Consider the following 19,084-nt stretch of genomic DNA (forward strand, 5'->3'; position numbering starts at 1 on the left):
CTACGTCAGTAAAGAATGTAACAAAGGGTAAATGACGTCATCGACAGGCGACTGCACTGCCCCGTGTCACTGTTTAGAATGGGAATTTTCTCATGATTTACAAGTAGTTGAAAACATTAGAGATAATGTTAGTAATCAGCTGGACAAAATATATAACACTAGCCTAGTGATTTTTGGATATTTTACTGAAAATATCTTACAAATTGTACCTTTAACATGTTTACCTAGGCTCCTGACAGCGTGATACCAACAAGCTTTTAGTAACTGTACCTTTTAGACCATAATCATGCGAGATTTGTCTCTCTTTAGTATTCATCTCATGCGAAGTATGTTCTATAGAAGTATTTCCTGACAGCCCTCATGCTGATAAGACCATGCAGTTGTTTTGGATGCTGGTGCGCTGGCTTCTTTATTAACATGAAGGGTAGGTTCAACCAAACATTTTGTAATTTACTGACCCCTATGTTAATCCAAACTCATAAGCTGCTTTTTTTATGTGAAACATAAAATGAGATGTTGATTAAAATATAATAAAAGTAACCTAAAAGTCCAAATGAACATATGACAAAGCCAATTGACAGCTTTGTATGGAGAACATGCTGAAATGTTAGTATCATGTGACTTCATAAGACTTTGCATATAGTGCATGTCATATGTAGTTTTTCTGTTGTTCTTTTAACTATTTTTGGTCTATTATTGCTCTACAGCGTCAGTCCCCCATTCACTTCCATTATATGGAAAACAGCTGGTAAGCCTCTCCTTTTGTTTTCTGCAGATGATTGAAAGTCACACCTTGTGTATTTTGGTGCAAATTTATCCATCACTTGCTAGCATTCGGGATGCCATCGTGAACAGATTTCATGTTCTCATCCTTTAACACCGTCAACAAAATTACCCAAGCTAAAGGCAAATACAACCCACTTGCAATTAAGATAAACAGGGTTTGTGCATATGTCTGTTTTTTATACATGTTGGTCGGTCCTATGGCGTTCATGGTTTATTTTATTTAAAATACTTTTTTTGCACATTAAAGGGTTCATGTGATGCTTTTTTAAAGATTATTATTTTGTGTATGTGGTGTAACAGAATATGTTGGAATACTTAAATGTTCAAAATGCATTATTTTTCAGATACTGTACATTATTGTAGGTCCTCTGTCTCTCTCAAACACATAGTTTTCTACAATGCCCCTCCTTCCAACAGATACAGTCTGCTCTGATTGGCCAACTGACCCAATGCATTGTGATTGGCTGATCACTGCAAGCACTCTTCGGAATGTAACTCCCATTTTCATAATCGCAAACTTCATCTTTAAAAAAATAAATGTAAAGACAGTTAATGTCCTTAGTTTTACCATCAGTTCAAGCCTGAAAGAGGAACAGAGATGCGTGACAGACAGTGATGAAGCTCGTATGTGTTTGCAGTACACAAGCCATGGACTGTTACCATCTCCCTCTCTCTCTCTTTCTCTCTCTCTCTCTTTCTCTCTCTCTCACACACACACACACACACACACACAAACACACACACATGATGCACAAAAAGTGCTTTTGCCTAGATGTCCATCTCCCTGACATAGCTGTTTCAACACTAACTGCAGTTACTGAAACTGAAACATTTGGGCAGCATTACACAAATATTTCCACATAGTGATGTAGACATGTGGGGGCGTGTCTGAATTAGCCGTTTTAGGGGGCCCTGGCAGAGTCTTAACTTTGATAAAGAATATCTCTTAAGATTTGAGACTTTGGTCTCTACAACTTTACAGATCTTCTTCATGCACCAAGAGCTTGTAACACTCAAAAGAGAAAGGAAAAATTGAAATCGCATCATATGACCCCTTTAAACAGTTATAATCCATTATCATACATGCCTTAACAAAAACCAGTTGCGAACTGCTCTGATAGATGGTAACTTTGGACACACTGTGATCAGAAAAGCATGTATGTGAGAAGCAAGCATGCTGTTACTTGTGTTATTGCGTTCCTACCTTAGTTCCTCTCTCTCTCTCTCTTTCTCTCTCTATCTCAGCATGCACTCTCTCATTAACACTTTTGCTTGCGTCACATTCATGTGTGAACAGTCTAATATGTCTCATGTGTCATTCACACCCCCAGCCTTCCACACACAGAAGGGTGTCACTTCAGTGTTGGCCACTCACATGTCCCACAAGTTGATTTTTTTATTCATTAGAACGAACAAATTTACAACTCTGTTACATTACGGTCCCATTAAGATGTTTTGGGAATGTTTTACCTTTTTAATTACATTTTTAACATTCTTGAAATATGAACATGTCATATAAAATATGAATTAGTTTAAACTGTAATCTAAATAATGAAGGACAGCATTTTAATATTTTTTTTTGTCAAAATGAATTACTTCACTTTATAATATATACAATATATAGTTATTATATGCAATTACATGCAGTATAATTGTAACTGGCACTTGTTTTTCCGTGTGATTTAAGATGAAACATCATATGTGATGTATAAAGTAAACTCATGTTAAATATCACTGTAAATCTATGAATAGAATATTTTTGTGCATCATTACCAATCAAGCTGTAAATTTAGTTGTGCATGTTTGTGCAAATATTTAACATAAAAAATATTTAAGTATGCATATCTAGCAGAAAAAAAATCTTAATAAAGGTGCTCAACCACAATAAATAAATAACAAAGGAAGAAAAAGTTGGTACACCATAGATCCATATTTATAGCATGTTCTCGAGTTATGTGGCTCTTCATCAGACAATGTACGTATTTATGACACAAAACGTTAGCTATGAAATTTCCCTTAGCAAACATAGGCTGTAATATTACAAAAATATTCCCATCTTTTCCATTACAGAATGCCATTAAACACAGTCCACATTAGAGATGTGGTGTAAATGACAATTGCTGTTCACGAAAGCTATGACAGAATCCTCCGTTAATGAATGGGTGTTTGCTAGAGGACAAATAAAAGACGCAAGTTCAAAGTATGTTTTAAAAGAAAAAGTTCTCATTTCTAAAAGTCCACAGGACCAAAAGTGCCCATAGCCAGAGAAACTCCCATAAACACACACTCGTTCTCCCATATATTCCCCTGACACTCCATTGACCAGTGTTATACGCTGTGTTAGCGCTGAGGCTGCATTCTCTCCAGCAGTGATGGATGAGGTGGAGATAACAGCGCAAACCCTCCAATCATTTACTTGACAGTCACTCCACTCGTCCTGGGAAAAGGCCACCTCTCTCAGCTCCTCCCTTCCGTCTCCTGCGTTCCTGTAACATCCCGAGTCGTTCTCTTTCACCCTGCCATCCCCACGGGCGCTAATGCTGAATTACGTGAACATTGCTCACCCCAGGCTCACGACAACACTATCAGTCACACAGGATGTTGTCTAATAAATACAGCCCCAATGCTTCCTCTGTCGAACTCTGCCGGTGGGCTTGAATTTGATGTAATCGACACTCAGGTGGCTAGGATTTCCTAAGTAATCGCTGCTGTTGAATCCATTTTTATTTATTTGTTACCCAGAATGCTTTGGGCTAACAACACCATTTTTAGTAGTTGTCAGACCTTGAAACCCCCTGCTTCGATGGTGGAGAAGATGATTCATATAATAATTGTATGGCGATTAAAACTTCTTCTTTTTTCGGATACAAAAATGACTTGAAATCAAAAGGGACCCTATTTACTTTCTTTATACTTGTTTTCACCACTGGAGCTGGTCAGGCTGGGAGAACAGAGATCGTTCACCCAAAAATGAACAATCATCATTTACTCACCCTCATGTTGTACTCACCAATCCTGTGTGCTGTGGGAGACAAAAGAAGATAATTTTGAAGAATGTTTCTGTTTTGCTTCAACAATGAATGTCAATGGGATCCAAAATAATTAAAATAGTTATCTTTCTTCCGCAGAACGACATGAGGATAAGTAAATGATGACAGACTGTTCATTTTTGGGTGATCTCATGAGAAAATGATAGTATTTTATGAGTTGTCAATTTCTTATGAATTTTCACAAATGGTTTTGTGCAAAAATGTAAAAATTTTAAGTCCACCCCTAACCTCACCCTTAAACCTAACCTTCAGTGGTGATTAATCAGATCATCCGAAAATGTGCTAATGAGATTAATTTAAGCAATAAATTCAATCTCAAATTCATTCAAATTTAAGACCAATTGGCGAAAACATAAAATAACTATCAATTCCTATGAAAGTCTGTTGGAAATATTTCACGTTATGTCTATACAATGGGCAAAGTGTCTTCCCGCTAATCTCATTATTTGTACAATCTCATTTGCAAATTTTCATATGAACTGCCTAAGTCCCAATGATTTAGTTCACACCTGGGAAGTCTGCTAGTTCACTTGCTTTGGTCTGGACCAATGTCATCTATGCGATGTTGTAACAAGGATGTTGTAACAAGGTTTTTGCGCAGATGAAGTGCTGTAAGATTGTTCCGGCAGAGAGAGCATGCTCTTATGTTCAGCTACCATGGCATACTGACAATGGCACTGCACAAAAGACGGATTAGGTATAAAGAAAGTGAAACCAGGATTGCAGGCTAAATCAAATTCCTCAGCTAAATGCGCGATCGTCTGTAAACAAATCGCCCAGAGTTCGTTTTAAATCGAACTAAACCAGACCGGTGTGAATACACCGTTAGAGATGGGTTTGTGGTGGACCTAATACATTTTTGATTTTGTATGTAACGGATCATTCAAATGCTTAGGAAGTTGTTGACCTGTTTTATAATGAGATTGGGAAAATACTATGCCCACTGTATAGATGTATGGCTCTTGCACAGACACAGTATGAAAATTATTACCAACACACTTTCATGGAAATGCATCTATTTTTACGCTTTGACAAATAGGTTGCAAATTCAAATTTATTTGTACAAAATGTCAAAGTAGATGAATGTGCAGTGCATAAGTGTTAATAATATGTTACACTATGTCTGTATAATGGCCATACAGCTATGCAGTGGGATCAGTATTTTCCTGATCTCGTGAGAAAGCATAAATATTACAAACAATAACTTCCTATGCAACCCATGATGAACATTTCGTACCTCGTCCAACAGTTGTTTACTGTGGACTTGACCACGGTACGTGAAAATTGTATTCATTCTGTACTGTGCCATATGTATCTCATATCATGGTACATCTGCAGCATAACATAGAGCTCGCTTTGGCTCATGTACAGCATGTACCTTGCGTGGGTTGATAAGAAACTGTTTTGCTCTTTGTTCTGATTGAGCTTTCTAGAAGAACAGTCGCTTTTTGATTAGCCCCGCTTCATCTGATGCAGACAGCTCAGCACTGTTAAATCAACGGTTCACATCTCTCTGGGTAGTTAAGAGTGAGGTATTGGTTTAAAAAGTGTTCTTTCTCCTGATCACCGCCAGATTGTTTTAGGACTTGGAACAGCTCTGAGTACAACGTCATGTGTTGTCATCTCTGATTTACAGTAATTGCGTCAGTGAAAACAGCTTTACATCGTTGTATAGAGACAGTGTTATTCTGAAGATCCTGGCCATGTCCAAAATAGCCACCTATACCATTAAATAGGGCATTACTTGAGGGGACAGCCATTTGTGGTGGTTTCTGGAACCATAGTGCACATTATCGAAAACACTCATTCAATCCCATAATGCACTGCAATAACAAGTGTGCAATTGATGTACACTCAGCGGCTAGAGAATACCCATAATGCACTGTGAGGGTTGTGGGGAATGGATTCCTGTGTCTCGACTGAAGGATCCAGTTCCGTCCATCAATTTTCCAAACTGCTGGTCCAATGCGATCACAGTGTAATAACACACCGGTACTTTTTAATTGTTTATTTAATTGTCTATACATGCTAGTTTCCATGACAATTTGTTTTGTGTTAGGACTGGTGCTGCCAGTTTGCTAAGTTTCATATGATTATTAAACAGCAAGCACAAACTGTAGAAAATCAGCATTCCTTCTGACGCATTCAGTGTCCGAATTTGCCCACTCGCTTTCATTCACTCCTTCAACTGGACTTTATTAGAGGACGATTTTGAACACAGCACTTGATTAGCTGATTCAGATGTGTTTAGGGGTTAAAAAGATAAGGTTAAAAGTGTGATTCAATGCCAGTTTTTAATTTTCACTGGTTTTGAATCTACATATTTTCCTCTGCTGTTCAGACAGAGAGACGTCAAAAAGATAAATCTGTTGTGGACAAGCCAGTTAGCAGTTTGTCATTACGGACAGCTGGAGCACTTGAAGTTGTTCTCGTCAAGAAGATCACAGTTAATTTCCTTTTCTCCATGGGCATAGAATCCCTTAAGCTTTCTAATTAGTAGTGAATGGGCGGAATGTAAATGTGCCGCTGCTGCTCGTGGTTTAATGATATAGTGCAGTCTGAGGAGTATTGTGTAGATAATGGCTCTACAGTCATCTGTTACCATTGCTCGCCCACTCTCAACAGCCTGTTGCCCGAGATGCAGTCTTCAGTCTTTCATTTTGTCTTCTCAGTAGCGTTTTCCTCAACAATACTGTACATCATCCAGTAGGGTTTTAAAGCATTCCTAAAGTGTTTGCATTCAAGTGTCTCTGATTTTTGCATCTGTGTGCTGGCGCTAATGAAACCATCAGAAAGGCAGCTATTCAGTGTTATTCAGTTGGTGAGAATTGAAAACTTACCCACTTATCCGCTGGATCCGGTTGTCATCTGTCTGTAGGGGAAACTTTTCAGTCTACATTAATGTAGCATTATTTCCCTCTCACAGTTCCTCCACAGTTAGTCAAGTTTTGAAAATGTTGTTCTGTTATGACAGTAGTCGACCTGAAAGAGAAACCATAGACTACTGGGGGAAAAAAACATAAGCTAATGCCATTATTACAATGTTGACTTGCATTGCATTGCATTGCCGAGGAATGACAACACTGAACTGGCTCATCATCGAATTATGCAGGGTGGCAACCCTAGTGACAAGTTTTGAATAAAGACGCACCACTTGCATTCCTTTCAAACGTGCTGTTGGCACACTAGATTCAACTGACTGCAATGCATGAACCTCCCTGTGTGTATGATTGAAGTCTTTCGTCAGTGTGCCTGAGAGAGGTTTTTCAGTATCAACAAAACCACCGTTTTCTCTCCCCAACACAATCAGGGCAGCCCTCAAGAGCTCTCAGAGAGCAGCCTGACAGCACAGTCTAATGACTCACCATTAACTTACTCTCTTCCCATGAAACACAGGCACTCTCCAGGTAACAGAGTGCTGCTGTGGGTGAAACTAGAGTCACGCTTAAAAGAACAAAAAAAGACTCAAGTTTGCCATCAAAGAAGATCGAGCATGCGCTTCTCCATCTCTGCCTCATTTATTTATTTTAAAATGACATTTCACTCCCAACTCTTAATGTGCTCTCATGCAGTCTGTCCATCCTCTCATCCCTCCTCACGCCTGTCCATCGCACACAAAGTGAAAGTGGTAGCGATGAATTATTCACCACCACTTGAACCCCACAGCCGCTCTCGTTCTCTCGCTTTTTCTCCAGCTTTAATTGGGTTTTAGAGGATAACAATGAGGACAATATCTCATTAATCAAACCAAGAGCTGTGGTTTTTAAAAAGCTCAGATGAATGAAGGATATGGAGGTGAGCATGGCATGCTTCGGGGGAAAGAGGAGGTTAAACATTATGATTAAGCATTTGAGGGGTGTGTTTGGGAAACTTGTTTGGGAATAGTCATTGTTGCGTTTTTTTTTAGTAGAGCAAAGTATCGAGCACAGCTCAGTCTCTTTCAAAGTAGCTGGTCAATGCCTCAAAGCCGTGTGGATAACTCGCTCCCATTGTGAATAGGGAGAAATCTTTCACCCTTTGTGAAAAAAAAGTGACTGGATTCTGACTGCAAAATTTCATGTAAATTTTTGTGTGATGGCGAAAATGCTACCCGAGCAGCTTTCTCTAATTTTGTTGGTCACTTGAATTCAGCACACTGCTGAACATCGCTACGATATTGAAAATACACTTTTTGGAAACTTTTTGTCCGTGTGTTTGACCACGCCATGTCGGCTTGCATTCTTTTGATGTTTTCGAGTTTGGCTAATGTGAATGCTATTTTCTGAACTTGGGTGAACACATGCACTATCCACTAAAAAAGGGTGGTCTGGGGTACAGATGTGAACTCCAGTGTGGTTTGCGTCTGATGTGAATGCATTCATACTAAATCACAGAAGTGAACCACTACGAAGAGATATGAATTGGTCAAACTGTGTATTAAAGGGATCATATGGGGTTACTAGAAAGAACATTATTTTGTGTATTTGGTGTAATGCAATATGTTTATATGGTTTACGGTAAAAAAAATATATATATTTCGATTGCGTCAATTTTTACAAAGCTCATCATTCTAAAAACGAGGTGTGCTCTGATTGGCCAGCTATACAATTCATTGTGATTGGCCGAATTCCTCAAGCATGTGACGGAAATGTTCCACCCCTTAACATACTGTGATGCTGTGCGTCCCAGCACAAGAAGACAAAAACAATAAAACCCATTATAAACTAGGCATTTTGTCGCATCAAGTGGGGACATAATTACTGATTATAGTGACTTAGACTTTTTGCGTTGCGTGTTGTGTTTGGTTTTGTTTTTGTCAGTGTTTTGTTATTTTGGACCATGCAGTCGAATCAAGAGTGAAAGCATCCAAAGTTCTTTTTATCATAATAATTTGTGCTCAGAAGTTAGGTCCAAACAGGAAATACTTTAAGTATTGAATCGGTAATGGAAGTATACTGCTGTAAGGGCAACAAATAGTTTTGGCATTCCAATGCGATGCTTTTCCATTGTTTTTCTATTTAAACATCCTCAAATTTTGTGATCAACCCTGAACACTTTTTATTTTTATTTTTTAGTACAACACAGAATTAAAGCTGCGGTAGGGAACTTTTGACGCTCTAGCGGTTAATAAACAGAACTGCTTGCGTCTTGCGGAAGAACATTGTAGCCGGAACTACTTCTCTCTGTTTATGTCTATGAAGAATCACAAAGGTACTGGGTTACTCCGCAGCGGTACCCCCGAAGCAACCTAAAATAGTCCGAATATAAACACTTATTATAGGTGCACCCTAGTGATTCAGAACAAGCTAAAAACACGGTTTGGAAAATAGATTCATGGTGTACTCGCTTATTATATAAATGCTTCTACATTTTGAACACAAACAAAGTTACGGACCGATTGGTTATTTTTTACCGGGAGCGATGGAGTTTCTGCAAATGGCAATAGGACACTGGGAGGAGCCAGAGGAGCTTGATTTTTTTCACAGATTATCTGTCTCATATTCTACTGTCAGGACATAATGACAGGTTTAACAAGTATGTAAAAAATATATTTTTACAAAAGTTACCTACTGCAGCTTTAATAGATAAGATTGATTTTCTTGCATAGTTGTATGTCGCAGCGTGTCACAATTAAATCTGCAACACAAGTATACCTTGTGCTCTCAGTTTTGCCACAAAAGGCACTTAAATGGACATTAGTGTAAACAATTCATTAGCCGATGCTAATAACTATAGCTGGTTACTTCATTAACTAGTTGTTGCAGTGAGATTGGGCTAATAGCATCACTTGCTATACTTCTGTCTGTATCAAAATTGTCAAACATTTTAACATTTCAACCGTAAGTACACGATTTAATTAACACAACCTGTACAAATACATTAGGCTAACAATTATTTTGAAATCGAAGTCATTTTTCAGATAGGTATAGTAGCGCTAAAGGAAAAGAAGAAACAGTGCATAGTTTCCAGTAGCTAGTTAAAGATGTTCAAATGCTAGTGTGCTTTCACTGGAACATTTTGGCTACTTAGCTGTTCATCTTGACTATGTTCATCATGGTCTGGCACACACACACACACACACACAGTCAGCATCTGTCCAGCCTGAAGGCTTAAAAAAATAAAGTACGCCATATCTTCTCATTGACATATGAATAAAGCAGCATGAGCTGCAGGGCTGTGGTCATTCTCTGCATGTATGACTGGCTCGATAAGGATCTTTGCGTGTCTCCAGTGAGGCAGTAGCTGGGTTGGAGATGCAGAGAGCTGAACATATGCCTGGGGCCTGTTCTGTTCACACAGATAAGCAGCTGTCACAGCTGTCATGCTCTCCAAAACATATGATACTGTATGCTGTATCAGGCAGAGCATGATCCCGCTCGTGATTGTGAGGCTGTGCTGTGTTTCTGCTGACATCTGCTAGGGTCCAAAAGTCATTCCTGCAGAGGGCCAAAGGCTCTGCTTAATCTTACACTGTTTTGATCGGCTTTACTTTGCCTTTTATTTTGACAGAGTCTGACAAACATATTAAGTGGCCAAAGTTAATGAGTGAATAAATCATAAATCAGATATAACTTAATATGTCATTATAAAGTGTGCGTAAAATCTGCACACATCTAAAACTGAAACAACTTCACGACGACTTGATTTTATTGATCTGAAATTGTTTCAAAATATTGAAACTGAAAGTAAAGTTAATTTAATAATCACCAGCTGAGTTATATAAAACTTTAAATGCACATAAGGCAGTTTTTATATTAACCTTTTAATTAAATACATTAATATGTTGTTGAACATTTTAAAAAGGGGCTGTAATGACAGATTTATTTAAACATACATTAAATAATGAAGTTAACATGATAAATATGTAATATACTGCATATGTGTAGTAAAATGTGTTCTTTCCTAACTGATGAGTTTATAGACATTAATGGCTTTCCTGTGGATAAGTGCATGTGGTTTACAAGTTTTACTGATGTTTTTATTTTATTTTATTTTTGCACATCAGCTGAAAACATCACATACTTAAAGGTCTTGGATCATCATAAACTAGCTCTGATTTGAAAAGGCTTTTGCCATTTTTATGCAGACTATGCATCAGATGACACTGTTAGGCTTCTGTCAGGTTTTGTGAGATTTTGAATATGGCGGTCCTGACTGTTTTGGGTCTGTGTCTCCAGTACAGGATTGGTCAGCTGTACATGATCAGCAAGCACAGTCATGAGCAGAGCGAGAGAGGAGAGGGTGTGGAGGTGGTGCAGAACGAACCGTATGAGGACCCCAACTACGGCCCGGGACAGTTCACTGAGAAACGCATTTATCTCAACAAGTGAGTAACAACTGCCATCAATCACTCGTCCAGACAAAACACCTCTGCACAGTCTCTAGGTATTTCAGTTAAGAGTGTGTGATACTAGACTCAAACTGTATTAGTCGATCAACACACACACTAACAGTCAAAATTTGGTGCTTAATTATTATTAATTTTAATGGGTCCTCAGTTAATAATAATGCTTCTGTTTACTGATGTTGAAAAATTAAACCTAATATATTTTTTTTCAGGATTCTTTGGTGTATAAAAAGTTCAAAATAACTAAATCTTTTGTAACACTATAAATTTCTTTACTTTTGATCAATTTAATGCATCTTTGCTGAATATAAATATTAATATATTTTTTACATTTTACTTTATTCTTTTGAATGGTAGTGTATCTCAGTTTCCGCAAACATATTAAGCAGCACAACTGTTTTCAACACTGATAATAATAAACATAATTATGTTTTCGGAAGGATCATGTGACACTAAAGACTGAAGTAATGATGCTGAAGAAATTCCATTTAAAAGTATATTGCAATAGAAATGTTTATTTTAAATTGTAATGCCATTTTTACAATATTACAATATAGTTTTTTACTGTATTTTTTTAATAAAATAAATGCAGCCTTGTTGAGCAAAAACACAAAAAACCTTAATCATTCCAAAGGTCTGACCGGGAGTGGACATTATACATTTGAAATAAAACATCATTTGTTAACATCATCACTTACGTAGCCAAACCCTAACATGCCTTTTAACTATCAGCATAAAGTCCACTTTGCCAATGTTCAGGCCGAGATCCAACATATAAACATGCATTTCTATCAACAAACTCCTGTCGCTTGCTTTACATGACATTTTAATGAAATTTAGAGGTTTAGATCTGATAAACTGACCAGCAATGGAAGCTCATTCATATAATGTCAGTCTCCTTGAACAGAGCTACCGAACACACTAGAAATGAGTGCAAAATACGACTTGTGATGAGAATCTGTCCTTGACTTTATAGCGTGTCTGCTTTTACTGCATGAACTGGGCGCATGCTCAAGGCTTCTAAAGCACGAATGCACTTGGTAGCACTTTATTTTACAGTCCTGTTCCTCTTGTACATACTATGCACTTATTATAGTAATAACAATAACTATGTAATAACTAGGTACTAACCCTGAAACTCCCCCCTAAACCTAACCTTACCCCATGTTGTTACCTTGTATTACCAGAACTTTATAAGATAAATACACTGTAAGTACACTATAAGTACATGTAAGTACACGTTGACTTTGCTCTTCAGCTGATGTCACCTACACTGTTTACTTTTAGCCAAACTGATGAATGGATAAAAATAAGGCCCTGCCCTACATTTTCTATTTCCGTTTACTATCTGCAAATCTCTCTCTTTTCCCAGGTCTTGGTAGTCTCTTTTATAGATGTTTTTATAGAAGTACATTGACATTGAGCCTCAGTTGGGGTCAATGCAGTCCACAGGAGATCTTCAATTCATTCTCAGTCTCTAAGCGGCTGCTAGTTTAACAAGAATTAGCAAGGGCATGACTCGAGACCCAAACACTTTCCCAAAAATAGCCAGTAAATGGATTCAGGACATCGTCCCGCAAGACACTGTCCATTCTGGCCACTGATAAATCAATCGCTCCTGCAGATGTGTTTTTGGAGAGACGCTTTATTGAGTTGAGGCATCAGTCCCCCAGGACCAGGCTGATTAAACCGTTGCTCCGCGGGTCATGATTGGCTGAGAGGTGGTCATGACATCACTAACAGCTAGTTTAGACCCATGCCAAAAGATGTTGGCCTTCTGTGAATGTGTTAATTTTATCACATTGTTTATCACATGTCTGTGATCCAGACTTTTTCGGCTTAATGATTCAGAAAACTCGCCAGTTCATCATTGTAACCAGTGCTGTTATTGGTAAACAAAACTACATTTTTTGGTAAAATTTGGTAATATTTTGGTAAATCAAATACATTTTTTAAATGTTGTAAAATATAATTATTAGATGAAAAACTTATTCAATTAGAAATGTTGCTCAGCAGCTAACTGAAATAAATAGGTGTAAAATAAAGTACTGAAATTAATAAATGTGAAATAAAACAATGCATAGTCATAATAGAAATATTAAGACCAGTAAAAATGGCAATCTTTCAATGAATAACATTAGGGCTGCCCTAAAAAAAATGTAAAGCTTAATTATCATACAGAAATGATACACACACACACACACACACATATATATATATATATATATATATAACTAGAAAGTCTGTAGCAAATTATAATGACCTCCTGTCAAGAGCTGAAGATACAAAATAAAAGCTAATTCAAAATGTTAATAACTACTATAATAGTATATTAATAATGCTAAAATTGTTGCAGCCTCTCTACTGTTCTTCTTGTACATAGCCAGCTGACTATTGTTTTTAATCAGATTTTTAAACAGACTGATTTAAATGCTATTTATAGGCAGATCTGTGTATTTCTTCGGTTCACTTTTGCTAGCACATCCACACTAGTTGTCATAGTACCGGGGCAAACTTGCGTAGCTTCACCATGCGTGAGACTTTAGCAATACATGTTATAACAACCACTGATTATTTTCCTTCGGGAAGAGTATCCAAATCTGAATTTGCTGCAGACAACAGTGTAAGGAACAGAAAGGGTGTAATGCCTTTTGGTAATGTTCCGGTGTTAAGCAAAAAGATATGACCCCTGAAAAAAGCATTGACTGGTGGAAATGTGTCCACAGGACTTTTCAAGAGGACCGTTACCTTGCTAACGTCAAGTCGTTTAAGAAGGGAAGAACTGGACATGCTCTGTGAACTTTACATCCTTAACATGTCTGTTAAAAATTTTAATTGGCCATCCAAGATGTAGATGAGTTTGTTTCTTCATCAGAACAGATTTGGAGAAATGTAGCATTGCATCACTTGCTCACCAGTGGATCCTCTGCAGTGAATGGGTGCCGTCAGAATGAGAGTCCAAACTGCTGATTAAAAACATCACCATAATCCACACAACTCCAGTCCATCAGTCAGCATCTTGTGAAGCAAAAAGCTAGTCCATAATCCATAATGAAACAAATTAAACTTGAAAAAGCAGTATTTCAGATAGAGGACTCTATTTGGGCAGAAGTGATGGTTGAAGTTAAAACTTCTTAAATTATGAATTTGTTTCTTACAAACACAACTTCACAAAACAATGTGTGGATTGCTTGTGGATTATTGTGATGATTTTATCAGCTGTTTGGACTCTCATTCTGACGGCACCCATTCACTGCAGAGGATACATTGGTGAACAAGTGATGCAATGCTACATTTCTCCAAATCTGTTCTGATGAAGAATCAAACTCATCTAAATCTCGAATGACCAGAGAGTAATTTTCAGTTGAACTATTCCTTAAGGACACATTAAATTCCTGTTGTTTTTATCAATCCCTCACATTATATGAAAAATAAAAACAACAAGACCACTTAAGTTGGCTTGGATCAGGCAAATGTATTTCATGTTCAAGCAGCAAAAAAAATGAAAAATGGAGTTGCTTTTGTGTTCATGAACACAGCCTTAAATACACCTGGTGGGACAAATAATTATGACTACAGAGAGACAGATTTTGTTTTATGGTATTTTTAATTACACGCACCCATAAAAAAAAAAAGCTTCTAACCTTTGACCCCGCATCCGAGGCTCAGACTATATTTAGTGTGAGCGCTTCAATAGCTCAGCATTTGCTTCATAAAACAATGACTCACATTTTCAGCATTTCTATTAGTGTCTACAGATGGGTGGGTGAACAACAGCTTTTTTTATGAGCTTAAAAATATCCTTTTTTACAGTAGGAAACCTACAGTAGCCGTTACAACAAATGAATTAAAAATAATTCCCTCAAAATCCCAAATCTGTGTGATCTCTAGATGATGAAGTAAAGATAAATCAAGACTTAAATGGGATAAAAGACAGGCGGAGGAGCAAAGTAGAGCACACACGAGAACACAAAAGAAGGAACAGAGAAAATGAGAGAGTATGTGGGGAGGTTGAGATGTGCGTGGGTCGGGAGACGGCTGAGCTCCCGCTTTTACAGCATGTGTAGAATTGGAGATTTGGCTGTGGGAAGCTGTACCTGCCTTTTCGCCCACAGGCCACCTGCTTGTGCGCCCGTGTGTGCCATGCTGCTTCTGCAAGCTGTAGCCGTGCTTCGGGATGAATTCTGACATCTTTTGATTCACTTCAGACTGAAACGGATGAAAAATGGACGGGTTTATGCATTTGGAAAGAGCTGGGAAACAAAACCAGTCCGCCAGATAAATGTAACATAATTGGGTTTAGTGCAAATGGAGCAGCGCCCGAACATCTCAGTGTGAGCGTAGGCTCGTTTCTCAAAACCCATTAGCATTTTACCAGCCCCCAGGATGAGGTTTGCATCACAGATGTGCCGAGTCATGCACCAGCAAAATGTGCAAGGCCTGCATAAAATGATCTTTTATTCCCGCTGCTCAGGCTTTTGGGACTGGCACCCGTCCCAGTTTCATCCACTCTGCATCTGCTTTATTCAGGACACAACTGCGGAAAGGTGTGAGAAGAACTTCATCTCCATTGGCTTAGTACATTAAGATGAAATATATCATGATTCCCCAACACACCATTGATTTTATTGGTTATCGACAAGGAGTAGTTCACATCCAAAACTCCAAATTCTGTGGTCATTTACTCCCCCTTGAGATTATTGAGACACGGCATTAAAAAAACAACTGTACCTGCCTTTAAGTTTGAAAACAGCAACACTCCCACACATATATTATTCTTTATTTTAGAATAAGTGCAGTGCATTAATATTAGTACTAGTCTTTTAATAGTCTACAGATTTTCTTCAAATAGAATCTCACTTGGAGTTTATTTCACGTGAATATATGGGAAAAGGAGAATCAACAATGTCACAAAAGCTATCATTTAAGGTATTGTATTTCATGTGTCTCCAGTGGCTGGTATCCTGAGTTGTCTGTTAGTGGTCGAACAGTGAGGGTGTTTTTGCAGCTGCTCTTAAAGAGGATGAGTTTTGGCAGCGATTAAGGAAACCTGATCTCAGATCAGAATGAAAGCGCATCTTCGTCCCTGAGCGGCCATCACTTCGTCCTCGCTGCAGCTATTAGTCTGTCATTACTACTGTTATTGCCGCCGGGGGACGGGGCTTTTGGCACTCTCCACTTTCTCCTCAATACTTTCCCTTCCTGCTTTGTCTCTTTCAGCAAGCTGCCCAGCTGGGCCAGAGCTGTGGTTCCCAAAATCTTCTATGTGACGGAGAAAGCGTGGAATTATTATCCCTACACCATTACGGGTAACTACAGCTACTTACCTGCAAGCACACAGTGCCATTTAATTGGTTAAAATAAGAGTGCACCCAAAAATATAAAATGGCTGAAAATGTTCCAAGATGAGTGCGTTTCCTCACAGAACAGATCCGGTAGAAATGTAGCATTGGGTCACTCTGCAGTGAATGGGTGCCGTCAGAATGAGATCCTAAACAGTTCAAAACTGACCGACATATATTGTTTCGGACTGTTTTCTCCTCTAAAAAGTGTTCAGTGCATATTTCTCTCTGGATTCAGACAAGATTACTTTTTCACCGGAGGAAGAAATCGTATGAATAGAGGACTCGTATTTTAGTCGGAAGCAGCTTAGTATTTCTTGATGGATTTGTTTCTTAAGCCTGAATCTTAAGAAGCATCTTTTTGACACACTGAATTGCAACAGTTATTGAGCAAATGCTTTAGAAATTACACTAAATGAAAGGATGTGTGCGTGCATGATAAACACACACACACACACACACATTACACATCCCTGTAGAACTGGAGGTCTTTCTGTGATTGAATGTTTAATGGCTTCAAGACTGCCAATGTGTTTATTGCCATGACCTTTAACATGAAGTCTCTCTCTCTCTCTCTCTCTCTCTCTCTCTCCCCGTCATCTTCTCGATCCACACCATTGCTCAGAGTATACAGTAAGTATAGCTTCTTCTTCTTCCCGTATTTATTTGCTGTGCTTGAAACTCAAACCAAAATCTCAGAGACAATTCCAATGCTCCAACAAAATGTGCTATTAAACACACATAATGCCTCATGCTCTTGTTTAGCATAATAGATTCATTGTGTTGAATGGTCATTAGAAGTTGTAGCAGGGTCAATGCTAATAATGTTTAACACAGACAGACACTCTGAGGGTACTGATCTCCCACAATGCACATGCTCTCTTGTTTGACTCTGAATTGAACTATGAATGCTGGGTCATTAAGTGTTGTGTTATGTGTGTCGTAGTAATTAATGGTGTAAGTGAGACATTAAAACTTACTTTAGTGGATTATATTAACAGTTTTAACCATCTATTCAGATTGGAAAACGGTTCTTTTAAATTGGAAAAATATTGAACAGTAGTGTGTATTTAAATCGATATGGCGTTGTGGGTGTCTTAGGCATTTTATGTTTAATGGAGTGTTCTGACGTTAGCATAGCAACATGCTAACACCAAATTCCATTGGAATCAGTAGTGAGTCTCGTCTCCTGTGTGTTTCACATGAAAAGCATTGCTGTTAAGAGTGCTTTCAATCACTCACCATTTCTATTTCAGGTTCTATTTCAATTATCTTGTCTATGTAGGCAGTTCACATCAAGCTCCTTAGGATTCAGAACAGAGCTACAGTGTCTGAAAGCTGATTCCCCTTGACCACCAACCATGTTGTTATGCTATCCCAGAATGCACTTATGTTGTTTTCCCTTTCTGTGCTGCAATATAATTAGAGTCCATTTGAAAGCTAGGCAGACCAGGTGTCTTCAAGCTCCTTGGAGACCATATTAGGTTTCACGGAAAACCTCGTTCTTATTCGAAGGAGCAATATACATTTTAACGCCTCAGGACTCCTCTGAACCTTATGAATATATTGAAGGTATAAGGGATTGGGACCTTTAGGGCTATTCACACAGAATGTGTTTTTGCATGTAAAAATGGAGTGAAAAAGCAAACGTTTAACTACTTTTAACTTTAGCGCTGCATTTTTAGAGCACTTTGTCATACACAGGATGCTACAAAAGACATCAAATCGGTGTCCATTTAGGACGTTTAAATGAGAAAAACAATGAAAAAAGCATCATTCTGTGTGAACCGGGGTAATGCATTACGACTAATACGAGTTACGTTATCAGATTACTTTTTCAAGTTACTAGTAACGTATCGGATTACATTTTCAAATAAGTAATGTAAGTTTTCCAGTTTATTTACTGACAGCTCTTCTGTCCCCGTGTTAGCACGGGGCTTATTCATTTCAACTTTGGTTTTAAAGAGCCCCTTACAGTTGCCAAAAATATAACTTTTGGGATTGTGTTATTACAAAAAACAAACAACAACAACATATAAGCAAGACCAGCCCTTGTGACCAAAAGTTACGTGAAATTAATGTAATGGATTACCCTCCACAAAAAGCAACTAAGTAACTCAATTCGTTACATTTTTATGCATTACTTTTAAAAATGACTACAGTTGTTACATGGTCTATAAAACGGGCGTTCACCCATTTCAGGAAAGCGTGGCTACACTTATCCAAATGGTGTTTCAATATGCATTTACACTTAAATGTATATGTTCCAGAATTTCTAATTATGTATCTGAATTGCAACCCTCCATTTGGATTGAACACATTAAGTTTATTTGTTTATAAGTTTGTTCAGTACAATTAGATGGAAATTATATGTGCAAATCAGGTGCATGAATCTTCGATTAATTTTTTTGAGTGCCGCCTGGAAACTGCTGAAAGTCAACAGCAGCAACACGACAGGTTGGTTTAAATGAGCGGTGGAGACGGCTGGAGGATTAAAGCTTAACTTAAGCTGGACGGCAGTCAGTGGATCTCTGCGTGCCGTATCTGTACCTAGAGATGAATGAGAGAGCTCTTCATCA

The 19,084-nt window shown here is 38.1% G+C and overlaps 1 protein-coding gene across 1 annotated transcript in view; it reads left to right on the plus strand.

Annotated features, from left to right (window-relative positions):
- Positions 1–16,737, plus strand: part of LOC113052542 (cytoplasmic phosphatidylinositol transfer protein 1-like) — a 49,765-nt gene extending 33,028 nt beyond the window's left edge. The window contains exons 2-3 of the mRNA XM_026216957.1: positions 10,994–11,142; positions 16,384–16,737. Of these exons, the coding sequence (XP_026072742.1) occupies positions 10,994–11,142; positions 16,384–16,522 (288 nt within the window). The 3' untranslated portion in view covers positions 16,523–16,737. The remainder of the gene's footprint in view (positions 1–10,993; positions 11,143–16,383) is intronic.
- The last annotated feature ends 2,347 nt before the right edge of the window (positions 16,738–19,084 follow it).

The sequence above is a fragment of the Carassius auratus genome, chromosome 3 (genome assembly GCF_003368295.1).
Source record: "Carassius auratus strain Wakin chromosome 3, ASM336829v1, whole genome shotgun sequence".
NCBI lineage: Eukaryota > Metazoa > Chordata > Actinopteri > Cypriniformes > Cyprinidae > Carassius > Carassius auratus.